The sequence below is a fragment of the Suillus paluster genome (assembly GCF_016628075.1).
Source record: "Suillus paluster strain FC165 chromosome Unknown EDB91scaffold_84, whole genome shotgun sequence".
NCBI classification, from domain to species: Eukaryota; Fungi; Basidiomycota; class Agaricomycetes; order Boletales; family Suillaceae; genus Suillus; species Suillus paluster.
This window is the reverse complement of record NW_024537644.1, coordinates 337-17,076: the sequence shown is the minus strand read 5'-3', so window position 1 is coordinate 17,076 and position 16,740 is coordinate 337. Positions and strand designations below refer to the sequence as shown.

General features: G+C 49.5%; 5 protein-coding genes across 5 annotated transcripts; 1 reads left to right on the top strand and 4 right to left on the bottom strand.

Annotated features, from left to right (window-relative positions):
- Positions 1-256: 256 nt before the first annotated feature.
- EDB91DRAFT_1086005 (nucleoside phosphatase family-domain-containing protein) lies at positions 257-2,536 on the bottom strand (the record flags this gene model as incomplete). Its single annotated transcript, XM_041315978.1, has 2 exons — positions 257-2,268; positions 2,323-2,536. 2 exons carry the CDS (start codon positions 2,534-2,536, stop codon positions 257-259), a joined length of 2,226 nt encoding a protein of 741 aa, XP_041172263.1.
- A 1,063-nt stretch (positions 2,537-3,599) lies between these two features.
- Positions 3,600-5,890, top strand: EDB91DRAFT_1161110 (histidine phosphatase superfamily). Its single transcript, XM_041319821.1, has 9 exons — positions 3,600-3,794; positions 3,849-4,248; positions 4,299-4,387; positions 4,449-4,467; positions 4,520-4,799; positions 4,851-4,926; positions 5,045-5,251; positions 5,301-5,374; positions 5,427-5,890. Exons 1-9 carry the CDS (start codon positions 3,623-3,625, stop codon positions 5,715-5,717), a joined length of 1,608 nt encoding a protein of 535 aa, XP_041172262.1. The 5' UTR covers positions 3,600-3,622; the 3' UTR covers positions 5,718-5,890.
- A 617-nt stretch (positions 5,891-6,507) lies between these two features.
- EDB91DRAFT_1060435 (uncharacterized protein) lies at positions 6,508-8,794 on the bottom strand (the record flags this gene model as incomplete). Its single annotated transcript, XM_041314342.1, has 3 exons — positions 6,508-6,795; positions 6,855-6,908; positions 7,322-8,794. The coding sequence occupies 3 exons, from the start codon at positions 8,792-8,794 to the stop codon at positions 6,508-6,510; spliced, it is 1,815 nt and encodes a 604-aa protein (XP_041172261.1).
- A 1,786-nt stretch (positions 8,795-10,580) lies between these two features.
- EDB91DRAFT_1060482 (ZPR1 zinc-finger domain-containing protein) lies at positions 10,581-10,878 on the bottom strand (the record flags this gene model as incomplete). The annotated part of the gene is made up of 2 exons (XM_041314346.1): positions 10,581-10,781; positions 10,837-10,878. Coding segments are annotated over 2 exons (243 nt in total), but the record flags the coding sequence as incomplete, so codon positions are not given.
- A 208-nt stretch (positions 10,879-11,086) lies between these two features.
- Positions 11,087-13,239, bottom strand: EDB91DRAFT_1207729 (uncharacterized protein). The gene is made up of 2 exons (XM_041320725.1): positions 13,023-13,239; positions 11,087-12,971 (listed from the first exon to the last, which is right to left on the bottom strand). Exon 2 carries the CDS (start codon positions 12,962-12,964, stop codon positions 11,261-11,263), a length of 1,704 nt encoding a protein of 567 aa, XP_041172259.1. The 5' UTR covers positions 12,965-12,971; positions 13,023-13,239; the 3' UTR covers positions 11,087-11,260.
- Positions 13,240-16,740: the final 3,501 nt, after the last annotated feature.

Below are 16,740 nucleotides of genomic sequence, written 5' to 3'. Positions count from 1 at the left end.
ACAACTGGTCTAAGTTCTAGATGACAGACCAACGAGCCTGCCAACGTCGAAACCGAAAATTCGTTTAACGACACCAAAAGTCCTACCTCTCGTGCAAATTTCCCGCCTAGAATTCGGTAACAGTGGCAGCTGAGTACATCGTTTTCAAGCACGGAAGTATAAATTTTATACGTACTCAAACACCACAGCAAATATTAGAAATACCCAATCAACAATGATAATACTAATTTAACTTGGGTCCTGTCCAACGTCACATTCATTCATCGGGTAACTGCAATACGCTGTTTGCACGAGAAAGAGTCTGTCTTGGAAGTAGTGTCAAGTTCATATGCGACGAGTTTCGCGAACGTGGGTTGATAGAAGAAACCGAAGATACGCTGTTCCTTCCGGCGTCGTCGGGAGCGGTGGCAGTTATGGGTGAGGGAGCGCGAGAGTGAGTGTGTGATGTAGAAGTAGACGTACTAAACCCGTCTGAAGTATTATAATGGGGAGGAGGTGAGCGTGTTGATGCTTGAGAGTATCGGGTTGGTGGGGGATGGAGCGAGGTAGTGATGGGAATCAAACGCGGACGTGATGATGGTGTCGAGGAGGAGACAAGGCGGCGCAGAGGTCGTAATATGGACGGAGGGAGAAAAGAGGAAGGCGACGGAGGACCTGATATCGCCACTCCTTCTTCCATCGCCCCATGCGAGTCACGTTTAAACGAGCCACGTAAGATGCGTCTCCGAGCAACGCGTAATGAATGCCGTAGCCGGAAGACGATGCAGCTCACCACAATAAGGACGGTGATATAGAAGAGCATGGTGATGAGTGAAAATCCCAGAGATTCGCGGGTCAATGATGTCGGCAGGTGTGGGGAAACATGGTCTTCCAACACATCAAGATTCCAGAACGGTCGAATGGGTTTGATAGGAGGGTTGGGTGTACTAGCAGGAATACCGTCGATAGGATCAGCAAGCGGCCTGCTGCTGCTTGAGGATGGTTTTATTTCCTTGCTTGCTTCCAACACCATTTTACCCAGCGTCCAACTAATGGCGATGTCTCCCACGGAGTCGGCAGACTGAAACACAGGTCTTCCCAGACCCTTCGTTTCAGCTTGGTGCGCCACTTGCTCACCGCTCGTGGTGGAGTTTCCTCCTGGGTCAACTATCCGAGGAATCCCAATTCCTTCATGTAGCACATTGGCTATCCAAGCGGCCTTGAAACACTGCATCCGCAACCTCGGAAGCTCCACGTTCCTACCCCACTTCCCAACCTCCATGACCTCTCCGTTTTTCATAACTTCCCCATCACCACCTTGTATACCCTGCGCTCTCGACAGATCGTGTTCGTTGACTATATCGCTCCAATCCCTCCCGCAGAACTCTGTCGCAGCGCGCTCATACTGTACATAATCATACGGGCCGCCGAGCCCGAAGACATGTTCAGATGAATACCAGTATTCAGAGACACCGATGAAGTGGGAGGAAGCAAAGTTGATCGCAGGAACATGCACCCCATTAAAAAGGCATGGAGCAGTATCGCAAGGCGCGTTTTTGTTGAGGAGAGAAGCAGTACGATCCAGACATTGGGTGAAAGAGCCTGTCCCAGCGAGTGTATGCGTTGAATGTGACCCATCAATTCGAGGAAGTATCTCGGAAAGCGTCAGGTCCTTTGGGAGGCACGGGTCAGGTATGGATTGAGATTCTGAGGTCTCCAGCACAGTCTCTTTGAAACTCTCGACGGTCTTTGCCACATATCGTTCTCGTGCCTGATTGGTGCCATAGCCTAACCAGGTAGTGACGAATACCGAGTGGTTGACTTCGTCTCCGCCAAGTAATCGTAACCGGACATCGACAAGGTTCAGCTTGTCTCCCGACAGCTTATCAGATGGCTCAAAGGCTATCTGAGTGGAAGCGCCTCCCATGTCCAGAAATCCGTAGGTCGTCTTCTTATCCTTTCCGTAAAACCCATCCATGAGATAGTTCACTGCTATCCATCCATACAAGCCTTCCTCCTCGCCAGTAATAATTTGCACGCTGGACCCACACGGACCGTCTTTCGACTCGTCATCTATCCGGAAGCTCGAGGCGCTTTTGAGATACTTGCATGCGGCACTGAGCACCCGCGCTTGTTGCACCGCTGTCAAGAGGCGCATACCAGCTGTAGCAAGGAGGAAAATGGGAGTTTCAGACTCGAGGGAAGGAGGTATTTGAGAACGTGCATGTTTAAGTAGAGGTGCAAGGTATTCGGATACACCCTCTGGGTTGTCGGCGAATGTAGACAGGCCTGCATGACAGAATTAGTTGAATGACACGAGCAGAGTAAGAATCAAACATGTACCTGGTTCAACCTTCATTATCCAATCCTCTCCTTCCTGAACACCCTTCTCTACCTTGGGTAATTTATCCCGTACATCATCCCCCTGCTCGCTAAGCACCACATCGGGATCCTTCCAGCTATATATCTGAAGCCTTGAACCTGATGAGCCAGCGTCGATAACTATTCCGAAGCGGCGCACGGCAAGCCAAGGATCAGAGGATGTCGTAGGTGGCATATACGAGGCCCAGCGGTAAAGCAATTAATGCTCCAACTCCACAAGGACGCACAGGACCTATTGAACAACAAGGATATTTGGACGATGTACAGATTTGACCTCAGCGCTCTGCAGCCAATGCGTGTGGGACCTGGGAGGCTTCCACGTTTACAATCAAATGATGGACCAATTTAGAAGTTTAAGCTTCCCAGTGGATAGATAACGAACCCGTTAGACAGAGACTTTCGGCCGAATGAACCTGATTCTGGATTTTATCATGCCTGAGGCCTGAGGCCTGATATTGCTCTGATACTTCACGATCATCCCTGGCGAAGAACGAATTTCAAAAGGAATCTTAACAACCAACAGTCCTGGCTCCCCCTCAAGTTGGCCGCCCATCCTCATCATCGTGCTCGCCTATCTTCTCGTTCTTTGGCGCTCTGCAGCGTCCAATGATTCCCTCCTCTTCGTGTGCCACCATGATCTCCCAGGAGATTCAATGATAACGTTCATCGTCTTCGACGTGACTCACAGTTACGCGCGCATGGCGCAATACTCATCGATTCAAGCTGAAGTTATAACATCTACTTTGGATCCATCCTCGAAGCTTGAAACAGATCTTACATGCCCAGGACAATCTGGAAAATTCTAACCGTGTTCTGAATCTGCTTTTTCTCTCGCGTTCACGATAAATTCGAATGGTGTCCTGGCAGAGCCCCAAAGTAGTTGACTAGCAGGGTTTCTTCAAATCGCCAAAGCGCTCAATTGTTCGCTGGTCTCTGAGGCCTGATTGACAGATCGAGGTTCACCGAATTCAGTTTGCTTGTCAAAGGAAATGCTCGAAAGCACTTTTGGAGCGCTTAATCTTATGGCCTGACTACACTTCCCTACCACTTTCCCATCAGCGATTCACCAGTGACCACCTGTCCGATGGCGGCCCAAAAAGCCTCATGTCCAAGGTATCAAGTATTTGATGAATCGAAGAAAAACGCTAGCGCGAGCGCTTCCGATTTGCCGTTCCGTTTGATTTATGTCACGTAATTACCGGTGCTTCATTTTCCTTTTGCCACTTGGCACCGCGGCTTAAACTCTCTTTAACATCAAGTCATGCTGGCGGGCGTTCTGTTGTTCGCTCTTCCCTTTTGCAGCGCAGAGTCAGCATCCAGTTTTGCAGGATCAACAGTTGTTGCATCTTATCCTCCCCCTGGTGCCACCAACACTGCCATTGACTCTTACTTCCCGGATGCATCGCAAATTGGTTACGCAGGTTCAACGCCTAGTGTGTTATGATACTGATTTCAGTTCATACCTGTGTTCTAATCAAGTTTTCCAGCTGGTGCTGAACCTGAGGCAATCGCCACTGCCATTCCCTTCTCTAAGGTCGAAAGCGCGTTTCCCTTGTCAAGACCCAATTCGAAAGACGGTGCAGATATTGCTTTCAACGTAATGCGTCACTGGGGCAACTTGTCGCCCATGTACTCTGTGGAGTCGTTTGGTCTTCCTGATGCGTCTCCTGTCATCCCAGAAGGATGTGGTCTCAACGCAGTACATCTCTTGATGCGCCACGGCGCTCGTTATCCAACCTCTGATTCCGGACCATCTGCGTTCGCCGCTGCAATATATTCTGCTGCATCGAAAAACGGCTTCAGCGTCACAGGTGATTTGGAATTCCTGGCAACCTGGACATACAAGCTGGGCGCGGAGATTTTGACACCTTTTGGCCGCGAAGCGCTGTACGTTCGCTCTCTTTGACGATACTTCTTCTGACGCACCCTTCCATCAGATTTAGCCATGGGGTTGCCTTCCGCTACAGATATGGCGAGTTACTCAATGCTTTCACGGACCTGCCAGTCTTCCGTACTACTTCTCAAGGTTTGCATGCATTTAACATTTGTTTTATAATACGCCCTGATGGTTTGTTTGTGGCGCATAGATCGCATGGTGGATTCTGCGTGAGTACTCATTCATCTTTTTGCGTGTGTTGTGTCTGATGATGCTGAGCAGCCTAAACTTTGCTGCAGGCTTTTTTGAGGTCGGAACTTACCAGACCGACTACCACCAGGAGATCATCATCGAGGCAGACAACTTCAACAATACCCTCGCTCCTTACTATGTGTGCCCCAACTCCAATACGGATGATATCGGTCACTTTGGTAGCACTCAGGCCGATGCATGGGCGAATGTCTATCTCCAAGACGCTCGAATACGCTTGCAGTCAATGATTCAAGGATTCAATTTGACCATCTCAGACTTGGTTGATATGCAGCAGATGTGCGCCTACGAGGTGATCATATCATCCATAAAATCTTTGTGAAAATTTTCTGACGTTCTGCAGACTGTAGCCCTCGGTTTTTCCAAGTTTTGCGACCTCTTCACTGAGGAAGAATGGGAAGGATACGAGTATTACGCCGGTACGTTCTCTCAAATGATACTTGCTAATTTGGCGGTGATGTGTATTTGCAGATCTTGGTAAGCATATTGAGTGGTAAACATGCGGCCCGAGCGACCACTTACTTCGTTTCAAACAAGGTTTCTGGTACAGCAATGGACCAGGTAATCCAACAGCAGCAGCGCAGGGCCTCGGCTATGTCCAAGAACTAGTGGCACGCCTCACTCAAACTCCCATCGCTGTGTGGAACAGCAGTACCAACAGCACTCTCGACTCGAGCAAAATCACATTCCCTCTTAATCAACCTATATATGTGGATGCTACCCACGACGTAGCCATTGCCAGCAGTATGTTACCGCTTCCTCTTTGACAAGACTATACTAACGGAGCGCTCAGTCATCACTGCCCTGAACTTTACCACTCTAGCTACGACTGGTCCTCTGCCAACCGACCATATCCCTCCTAATCGTGTGCGCAGTCTTATGAAACATTTCCTTACCTCAATTTCTGACCAGTCACCAGTCTTACATTGCTAGCCAGATTGCACCTTTTGCCAGCCAGCTTGTCGCCCAGGTTCTCAGCTGCCCAGCCTCGGGGGAGCCCACACACATCCGGTTCATTCTGAATGATGGAGTGGTACCATTGACGGGTATCCATGGCTGCACGGAAGATTCGAACGGTCTCTGCGCGCTACCCAGTTTCATCAGCGGAATGCATGAACGAATTGGGCAAATTAACTTTGCGCATGATTGCTTCGCCGATTACACCATGCCCAACCCTGACAACTTAATTGATGGAAGATACCCTGGTTAAAAGGACATGTGATATTCGGGTTGTTGTGAAGTACATTGTAAGCTTACTTACCTTGTGCACGTCGCATCGACCTTGATATGGTTTGCTCGCCTTATATACACGCATCTCATATCGATGTATCTAATCTCTTACCTTACCGCTGAATCCACACGCTCGTTAACGCTGCCTCTTGTTGGATCGTCCGTTAGCTGACGTGGACGATTTCCATCCATCCATACTCACAAAATTGATGTTGCGTTGTCTACTAGAGAATCCAGAGCGAGAACCATGTGGCAGTTAAAGAAGATCATAAAGTCTCCAATACGACAATACCACGGTCGGCTGTATTGCGCACATCACTCTGAGCGGTTTGTTATGTCCAAGCAAGGGTGACTGACCTGACTCGACAGCGCTACTTGGAGTTTTTCATCGTCATCTCCAGCTTTGCATGTAGGGCGCCATCGCCGTCTACATATATAGTATTGCTACAGCGTCAGTCAGTTCAAGAACAGTCAGAAAAGTTAAAACACGTTTGCAGATAAAAACAACGGCTTAGATCCTGCGACACGAATCGAGCTCAGGAGGCTTAAGCTTACACAAGATTACAATAGACTGTTCGAGGAAAGCCTGATCAAGGGGCAAGGGGCCAAAAAGGGTCTGAATGATCCATATATACAAAGTGTCAATGCCGACCTGGGATGGGCAGAAAAGTGACGATGTCCTTGTATCACGCAAACAGCTCCCGTAACTACATCCGTTCTACTTCCAAACGGGCTCAACCTTACATAACCAAAATGATCCTTGAGATTCCTCATCGAGATATAGTAGCCTTGTGAGGCCGCGAACGCGTCCCACCTCCTACACCGCCTTTATCTTTCTCTTTACCCTTGGCCTTCAGATCCACCCCCCACAGCCGCGCCTGCGCCGCCCTCAGGCGGAGCAAGTCAAATACCCAATCCGTTTCCTGCGCTTTTGCTGCACCGCGCTCATGCAGCCTTTCTTCCTCCGTGGGAGAGAGGAGAGCAGCTGTAGTGCGCTCACCCGACCGCCACAAGAGTAGCTGCTGGATTGCCTCGGGGAGAAGAATGTTCACGCAGTACTGTGGGTGAAGAACAATTTCTAATAGGTGAGGATGGGTTTGCAAAGCAGAAGACGCACATCAAGTTTGTCAAGGGTCGTTAATGTTTCATACTCCTGTGAGCCTACCGGTCGCTGTTGGTCGCGTACAGAGACAGGGCCCTCAACCTGTATGAACGATGAACGACCACGGGCAACGGGGGTAATGTAACTAGCCTACCTCCTCAGCGTGCGGCAGGTCTGAGTTACCGCCAGAATCTGACTGTAATCAAAGATGAACATATGTTTTCGAAACTGAGGAGACTGAGATGGGTCCTACTTGGTCTGGAATATCCTCCTTGAGCGCAGAAGGCTGATCAGGCAATGGTGCAGATGGCAAGTCATTCGCCTCCCGCTCTGAGGAATCGTCAGCCTATGCAAAAGAGCCATCAACAAAAAAAACGCAAAAATAAGTACAAAGAGCCAACCTGGTTGGGCCTGTCAACTATTATTGCATCCTCATCAATCTGATTGCCAATATCACTGGGAGGTATGGGCTGAGACAGAACATCGGGGCTTGCGCTGTCAGAAGTTGGAGATATCTCGTCTGCCAGCTTGTTAAGTGACATCGCACTGGGGTCGTCAACCTGACTGCGAATGTTACTGGGAGGTAGGGGCTGAGACATGTCATGGTGACCCGCGATGTCAGAAGTTGCCTCGTCTGCCTTTTCGGGAGTAGGCTTGTCAACTGCCATGGCACTGGTGTCATTGACCTGATTGCCAATGTCACTAGGAGGTATGGGCTGAGATATGTCTTGACCCGCGGTGTCGGAAGTTGCAGTTATCTCGCTTCCGGCGCCAGCCTCTGCCAACCCATCACCATCGGCTGCTACAGCAGATGCGCAGGGTGTCTTCTCTTGCCCCGGCGGTAGTACCGCGTCTCCTTGGGGCTTAATTTCTACATTGGCTCTACAGGCATACCCTTCGCCAAGTGCCCACCGTGCAAGCAGTTTTTGCGACCGCTTTACCTCGTTCGGGTCCAGACCTCCTCTCACCGCCGCCCGCTTCATGAGATTGGATCTAGCTGCACCCCCCCGCATGAAAGCCTCGTGGCTCTTGCTGGCCGGAGCGTACTTCCCTTGTAAGATAGCTTTCAAGACAGGCTTCACGTACGCCAGCTGTGCATGCATCGACAAGTCAGCAAAATCGTCCGCGTCAGGAGGTGGGTCGGACAACTGTGGACTGGGGCTCCGCTTCCTGTCTTCCTGTTCATCCTCCGAGTCTGGTGTCTCAGTGTCCTGGACGGCACTTTCAAACTCGCCCAGGTCACACATAACGAAGCCTCGTTCCTCAGAGGTCCAGAATTTATCCCGGGTAAGGTTATACTCCCGGTCGTCCAGAAACTTGGCCCGGTAGCGCTCCTTCCCGCCCGGTTTGGTTGGCGGAACGTATGATATAAGCTGCGCGGGCCAGTACTTGTTACTTCTCGTTCGTAGAGCCTGCGCCAGAACAAGCTCGCCCGGTATTTGGAGCATCGGGTCTGGAGGCGGAGGAGACCAAGCGCGGTCTGTGAGAACCTCAAACTCAGCATGAGGTGTGACCTTGACCTTCTTGGTTGAACGCAGGTCATCTACATCCTCTTCTTCTGAGGAAAACGTCCCGCCAGTGTAAGCGGAAATCATCTCGGGCATGCCATCACGCTTGAGCCCATCTGCATCCTCCATAGCTTTCACTGCTGCTTCCCATCTCTCGCAAATGTCCGTCTTGGCTTTCTTACGAGGGGAGGGGTTTGAGGGTTCAGCTTTAGTGAGAGACGAGACCTGGAAGGTTGCTCGGGTGAAAAGCTTTTCGCCAGATACATTATGAATAGGCTGGATATTGTATTCGGAGGGAGACGAAATTGTCGAAGGTTCTCGAGACGATGCCAGGTCACCAAAGAGGGTCACACGAAGCGGATCCTTTTGTACGACCTGACCATTTCCTTGTATGAATTGATAACTTCCAGCAGGTAAGGCAATGCTCACCCTGGCAGGCCACCACATACGTTCTTCCAGGAACTCGATATCGTCATCATGTGGAACCGAGGCGATAAGGACTCCCAAGTAATTCACGAGTACCCAGACTAAAGTGTCAACGTCGCCGAAGCCATGCCCATTACCCTGGTCAGATAATTTTGCTTTGTCCGCCTTCCTTTTCCTTGGGGAAGTTTGGCTCGTGGGCTGTGAGAAGCTAGAACTGGGTGCTCCGAGGGAGCGCATGGAGCCACCCCTAGCCCTACGAAGCTTCTGAGGTGGTGGGGTGGCTTGACTGATTATGGAAGGTGGGGGAAGATCCATAGTTGAGACAAACGGACTTGTTGGGACGCTCGAAAATGGAGAGGGCGACAGGGTTGTGAGAGTGCTTACTGTGCCTTCCCTATCCGAAAAAGAAGAAGGGGCCTTGCGTTTTTTTGAATGCACAGATGGTTGGGGTTGGGAGCGTGAGGGTGTGACAGGCTTGGGTTTAGGCGTGCGCTTGGGTTTAGGCGTGCGCTTTGGTTTGGGCTGATACTTAGAGGATGGTGACGGGCTGTCCGTCTGCTTTAGCGGCGAAGCGCGGAATTTTCCCTTGGCATTATAGCGGAATTTGACATTGGGCTGCCTACGTGATGCAGGCTCTCCAAATGAGTCGGAGGGCTCGGGCTCGGGCTCATCGTCGGAGCGACCTGGCGAACTGAGGAGCTGGTCTGCAAATACAGCGGAAGCCCTCCTTGCGGCCCTACGAGTCGGAAGAACGCGCTCAGACAGCAGCGGGGAAGTACTCGTAGTTGCCATAAGGTCACGAAAGTCACTGGCCAACGATATGCGGCGCCGAAGGGACTGTGGAACAGGTTTCAATCAGAAAAGTGGGGACACGCCAGCTGCACAGTAAATGTACCTACAACCAATATTTGTCTTCCGGTTCTGTGGTAGGTACAGCAAGCACCCTTGAAATGACTGTCATGAATCAGCAAACTCTGTCAACTCTTGCATTAACGGGGCGCGGTCTGTCACACAGGTTGTTACCCATGTCACGTCACACGACCCTAAGTACTATTGATCAATGGATACGTATTAGCTTCGAGTCGAAAATTGTGATGAGTCGGTATCGATGACGCGCCAGATCGTCTTTTGACGCAATCATTAACATGTTGATCTTAGTATGCGTTGCAAGCGACTTTGCGCGTTGCAGCATTTTGCAGGACAAACGTGAGATGCTCGTGTAGCTCCGTGGAGCGGACGGTTCCAAATAACTATGTACTACTATGTAAACTGGACTTGGCAGTCTTTCACTGCTATAACCTCTGACTTTCAGTACACCGTCCTTCGCCGTATGATTCACCATTCGTCTGAGGTCTCCATTCTGCTGCCACGTTCGCTCGTACTAGGTGACGATCCGAGTCGCCATGTTCGGATCTGGATCAAGTACATATAGATTCTGCACGTGTGACTCGTGAGTTCGCCAGGGGGTCATCAAAGATCAAGGCAGTGAATGGTATCTCGGCGTTCTTGACCTGATTACAACGGTCAAAGAGTCGCGTGACGAGAACAGAAAACACACCTGCTTAAGCTTTGAACTTTCTCTTGGAACTCAGCTCTGTCGTCGACATCTGCGACCCCAGAATCTCCCGTGTTAAATACTCTTTCAGTGAGTTCCTTGTATACCTGATCTAAAATGCCCTTCTAGAGTCGTGAAACATCCGCCTAGTGTGCTGGAGTGGAAAACAAAGTCTATCTCCGTGCTCTGCAACACTCTCAGTTAAAATAGCTCAGAGGAAGGAAAGGATGTACTTAACCGCGACAAGGACTTTTACTGTATGCATAGTGCCTTCGCCTGTCTCAGAAACACAATATTAGGAGGGACAGGTAACGAAATGAACGAATGCGCATGTCTGATCTTCCCTGCCGACTGAATCCCATTGTTCGAGTGGCCGCAGTGTTCGCAGCAGAAACTCATCACAATCACTTCCCGGAAGAACGGGATGGATGTGAGCATCACTCGGGTTACTCCCTGACAAACGTGAATATTATATACTAGCCACCGCAATTAATGTTGGTGACCGCACCTGCTCCCCACACTGCATGCAAAGAGACTCGATCTCCTCGAGTGGTCTGGCGCCAATATTTCTTCATCTCCCGCATGGGTTTTATCAACAACATCTGGGTGCACGAGCAGTCGTCGCTCAATGTGGGAGGTGAGCGACGACGGGAGAAAAATACCCAGCAAAGATAGGGGCCCAATGTGTAAACCTTTGAGGCTGATTCGCATGATGATCTCGACCAGCGTCGCGAATTGATTAAACAAGGAAGTAACGCGAAGGACTAGTCTAGCTAACCCGATAAAATTTAAAAGGTTAGATCACAATCCGTAGTATTCAATTGTGACACTACGTAAGTAGCGCCAATACATAGTGTATCGCAATCTCGCGTTCGAAACAAATCATCATAAATATTGTGCAAACGTCTATCATGGTGACAGACTCATTAGAACTAGTCCTCCGAATTCGTATCATCGTCATCAGAATAATCAGAATATTCGCCCCCGCAACTGGCACAACAGCAGCGTCCATTGAAGGGGTCCGTGAGGGGCACCGAGTGCCCATCCCAGTCAACGTCTGCAACCACTTCCCTAAGGAGCTGCACCCCATCGTTCATCAAATTGTAGCATTTGGCTAGTCGGAGTCTGTGTATACCGATACCGTGTTTGGCTCGCTTTATGACAATGTCCCGAAGTGCTTGAGGTTCATCACATGCGAAGTCGATATTGTCGAGTTCAAGAGCATGGAGCGAAGGATATATTATATCCGAGCTCTGCGCGCCTTCGCTCTGGAGCGCAGCGATCAAGCCTCCAACTCCAATAGAGGCGCTCTTCAAATGGATACTTTCGAGTTCCAGAAGGTCAGCGGACCCTGCGTGCCAGAAATTTTCTGTGAGATGAAGGTAGGATGACACAAACAAACTTTGAATTTTGCGATGCGGGACCATCCGACACATGTCAAATACGATGGTTGGGTTTGTGGTGGAGGTGTCACGTTCGAATTGAATCGAGAGTGATATATCACCGTCACGAGTCTTCCACAAATCCTCAGATTTGAACGTCATTGAAGTGCTGAATTGGACCCGGAATGTTTGGAACGTAAGGCTGACACCCAGGGACCGCATGACAGGACCAGATTCGTCAGGGTTCTTGTATATGACCGAAAATAGATTAGAAAAGCCTTCAGGGCTTTCACTTTGTGCGAGGTTTAGAGCAATCCCGACATCGACGGGAAGGACTAGATGTGAGAAGAGAGATACAGCGGTTGGGATGGTGCAGGCATCCAGCGCTATATTTTTCAATTGAGTGAGTGGGACATGATCGAAGAGCTCTGTGTCCCCGGAATTTCTGCACGGCAGCTCAAGCATAAGCAGCTCCAAGCCAGGCATACGTCTGAGAGCTGACAGGAGCTGCGACAGAGTAGGATAAGAGGAAGATCCTATTCGTCTGAGAGCTAGAGTTCGAAGTCCGCTGAAAATACACGATGTCCAACTGAAGGTGCATTGCATAAGCTCGACGCTCCGAAGTTGAGGTGCTCGTCCTTGAAAAATGGCGTCTGATATGGGCTTGACGATTCCTAGGTGACGCCCCTCCATGACCGAGAATTTAAATATTTGAAGCAACGGTGCGGGCTGTGATGATAAGCAGTGGAAAATGCGATTAACATCTGATGGAAATGAGCACAACTGGAGGACTTTGATTCGAGGCAATTGTGAAAGAAGTTGCTCCACGCAATGTATTAGCGAGAGCGGTGCACTGTATGTGACGACCAAAGCAGCTTTCTTCGACCTCTGAAACATGATGGATAGCCAATCAACATGGACGCAGTCGATGAATGCCCAAAGAGTCGGGCACTCGAGGGCAACTTGGCGCCATTGCCTGCAGACGTGTGTGACTATCATTGGAGTAGGAGCACCACAACGGCGCGTCGGTGTGCCCGTATTAACATAGCTCTTGAAGCTCTCCTCTTCTACGATATGTGTGAAGATGGTCGCGAGAATCTCGGATGGAAGGCAAGATATGAAGACAGCAGCATTCCTGCGAGAGCGAAGGATGCGCAAGGACTCGGCTAATGCAGCTATGTCTTCGTCTAATTGCTCAACGAAAGCGGTCCTACTCTTAGGAATAACATCGAGGGAAGCGGAACGCGTGATCATGGATAACCTGTGGGAGTAATCAGTCGAGTCAATACGAAATCCTGCGCAGAAAAATTACCTCTCGAAGAGGCTGCAATTCTAAACAGCGACTTGCGTCACCCACGTACGTAGTACCAATATTAATGCCCAGTGTTCCTGTGTTTTTCAATCGTGAAATCGACGAGCTGTAGTGTGTTCTTGGTCGATTCGTGAACGAGAAGCGAATTGAAGGGAAATGTTGGAAATAGAGTTTGCCTCAAGAAGAAACATTCATAGGCTATAGCGCGGGTACTACGGGACACACCACGGGTATTGGGGGTCACGGGTACGGTGGGTATGAGTATGCACGCCACGGTAAGTCACTACAGGTATGTTCACGGGCAGCCCTAGTCTCGACCAAGACGAATGAAGTCGTTCCTTCTCTACTAAGGTCTAACTGAGCGCTGAGCCCTAGATACCGTAGTACAACATTTCGGAGGACACAACGGCGGAGTTTTCCACACTATCTCCGTGTCTACTCCGCAGTCCTATATTTTAGGAGGGATCCACCACTTACGATTCGGAATTCACTAGTGCATGCATGTGCACTCGAATCTGGTGTGCATTTGAAACTGGACGTTGGTGTCATCATACGGCCGTGTCACTCCACTGCTTCCTAGATGGCGCGGGGCAATGACGGGGTCATTCGGGTGGTTGATTCAGGTTGAAATCGATGGTCATGCTAATAATTGACAAAAGACTAGTGTCACCCCCTTTGACACCCTTCGACATTGCGACATTACAAAGCATCTTTGAACAAAGAGACAGCCTGACTTGATTGACATATTCTTGGCTACGCTACAACACTCCTTCATGCATGCATCATGCTAATTGTTCCATGCACTAGCGAAAGCAAGCACATCAGCACTCGGACTAAGAAGGCAACGAGGACAGGTTCACTCAGGCACGTTGGAGTTGAGCAACGCTCATTAACAGGTGAAGTCAATCCCATCGCTATCCACCTTACAGCACCTTTTACAGTTACAGGGCGTAAAGGATACAATTTTGCCCGTAGCTCCACAGAAATACCCGAAATCGTCTTGGTTGTTATATCCTTTGATGCCTCTTGAGCACCCCACTCGAGCTACGAATAGCGGTAAGTACGCGGTCTGAGGTCTGCACGTAGGCTGCAAGATTACTCACAAGGGTTGTTGCAGGCTAGGCCCTTGGGGGTTACCAAGAGGTCCTCAGATGCGGTAGTTACGCCAGCCATAAATGCAGCAGACACGATCAGAGTGGTGAGTGATGCGAATTTCATGACTAAACTTGTTGGTGTTGAACTTCGAGCCAGTGCATTGGCTTTTATACACAATTGGTATAGGGGCGGCAAAAATCTACATGTGCTTGCATAACTGCATGTACGTATGGGATGCACAATTCATTGTCATTAGCGCATTGTTATAGCCTTCCTCGTCACTCACACGGTCCTAATTATACAGCCCCCCCAATCCTGTTTGCACACCTAATCCTCACAGTGAGCAAGTTCAGCAATTGGAAGTGCAGGGGCGGCGGCAGAACCACAGGACTTTCGAGCCTCACGGGAGGATATGGCCTAGTGTACGTATGGGGTGCTCAATTCATTGTCATTGGCACAAAACTAAACCTTCTCACTGGCATGATCTTCGGGTAAAAGGTAGTCTGGAACTTTGCCTGCGCAACTGGTATTACTGATACCGCAGTACCCGCAAGGCCCTTCGATCTCGCTATGTCCTAGTAGTAAAGCCAGTGGTTATTCATAATATATGAGAGCGATCCAGAAGCAACATGTTTGAAGATATTGAATCACATGATTCTTCTATCCTCGGATCTGGCCTCTTTTTCTCCAGTTGCCGATCTACGGTAGGAGCCTGGGTCTGGCCTTGGTGAACCACAATGCAGGGAGACACGCAGCGCCGAAGATAAGCTTGGCGGTGGCAACTAGCAAGGCAGTCAAGACGACTTGAATGCAATGTTTTCAACTGTACCCGGTCCCTGAAGCTAAAGGCCTAATGAGTTCCTCCGCACCTTATGACGCGTCACGTCGATATATCTTTTCAAGCAGGGATTTTCCAGTCCGAACCTGCGGTTCTCCGCGAAACTTTGAAGACTCGGATCCAGCTTCGGGTCGAGAAATTGACGGTCCCAACTCAGCACACAATTTCACGGCAACCTTTCTGGGCCCTGGCAATATGTTCACCTCGCCGCTGCTTACCGACGGACCGCCTCATCTGGCGAATTCTCATTCTCATTCTGACCATCCCAGATGTATTGAGTGAAGATGGCATTTCAAATTGTCCACACATATTTTCACCCTCGTCGGGACTGTACATCTAGGACTGCAAACCTCACCCCAAGGATCGTCAATTTTTACACGACGTTGAGCACGGTGGTCTGACTTTCTAGACCAGGTAGCTGAACTCACCATTTAATATTAGAAGCTCCAGAAGGTGGCTAAATTCACCATTTATAGGGGCAATAGATGACGCATTAGAAGCTCGCAACCAGGCATATGTTGACGATCGGCTTGGCTCGGTGCGGGAATTTGCGGGGGGAAACCCCAGTGTGCGATTGAGAGACTCTGGTGTGGGGAATTATCCTGGCCCATATCTAAATGATATATGTATGCAGTACCGGAACGTTTGATCCCGCGGATCCAATTTGCGTCGACGCCATCATCCATGTGCCCACTCCACTCGAGCTCCACTGCTCACTATCATTTTGTTCTCGGCATGCTGGGTATGCGCCGTGGAAGAACTCCATCAAATGCAAGCTGCCCTGAACTGTAGTACATAAAGTACGAGCGGAGCTTACCGAAATTGATGACGGACGTGCTCTTCCTCAGAATGAATAAACTTAGTATGTTCGTGAACACGTCCCACTAAATCAGAGAGTATGAGAACATCAGATTCTCGACAATATTGACGTTGACCCAGAATCAAGGTCTCGCTGAAGGAACACAGATCAATGGGAGTGCAACAATCATGAGAGTTGAAACATCATCAGCAAATCAGTGGTGTACTAGACAACCCTGGACAGTACTAGACGGAGTCACAGAGCCCACAGCAAGGGTTCTCTCTGTACAGCTCTGTACAAATTGCATAGATAGCCTGTACAGAATTGTGCAGATCTGCACCAAGTATATGAGAGCTCGTACAGAATGGTACAGAAGTGCTACCGAGGCCAAATAGATGAGGTAGTACAGAGTACCACAGAGCAACACAGAAGCTAAACAGATAATGGATGACTTTCTGTGGGCAAAATAATGCAGAATAGAATATCTCGGAGTCTCAAAAACATTACCAATAACAAAGATATGTTAATCTATACTAGAATAATCCCCCGTATGCTCACCCAATAGATTTAGTCCAGTTCTTGATGTGATGGACAATCTTGCAGTCCAGTACCTGCTTCTTGACAAAGATGAGGCAGACCTTTTCGATGACAATGAAAGAGCTCAGGTCCTGGCTGCTGCTATCATTGCTGGGAGTGAGGTATCACAACAAGACTGCATTGACACTTGGTGTTGGACTCTGGACATTCGGACGATGGACCGGGTGGAAGGCTAGTGACGTCAGAGTGAGACATGACGAGCGCAACCAGTCCATACAGCGAGACGACGCATTGACGTCGGCCGAAGCTGTCGAAATTAGTTTCTTTTATCTCTATGCCATTCGTCATTTACCATTACTATACTGACTTCATATAAAGTGTCGAGTTCATCGTACGGGCATCTCAGTTTCTTCTAGACACTGAGATGTAAGCTGTTTATGTTTTTCCTA

What these genes read in the sequence shown, in the direction of transcription:
- EDB91DRAFT_1161110 (XM_041319821.1), top strand. Translation starts at nt 3,623, where the DNA reads ATGCTGGCGGGCGTTCTGTTGTTCGCTCTTCCCTTTTGCAGCGCAGAG. An exon ending in TTACGCAGGTTCAACGCCTA is followed by an intron (nt 3,795 to 3,848) that starts GTGTGTTATGAT and finishes CAAGTTTTCCAG; the next exon opens with CTGGTGCTGAACCTGAGGCA. An exon ending in CGACGTAGCCATTGCCAGCA is followed by an intron (nt 5,252 to 5,300) that starts GTATGTTACCGC and finishes CGGAGCGCTCAG; the next exon opens with TCATCACTGCCCTGAACTTT.
- EDB91DRAFT_1207729 (XM_041320725.1), bottom strand. Translation starts at nt 12,964, where the DNA reads ATGATCACGCGTTCCGCTTCCCTCGATGTTATTCCTAAGAGTAGGACC.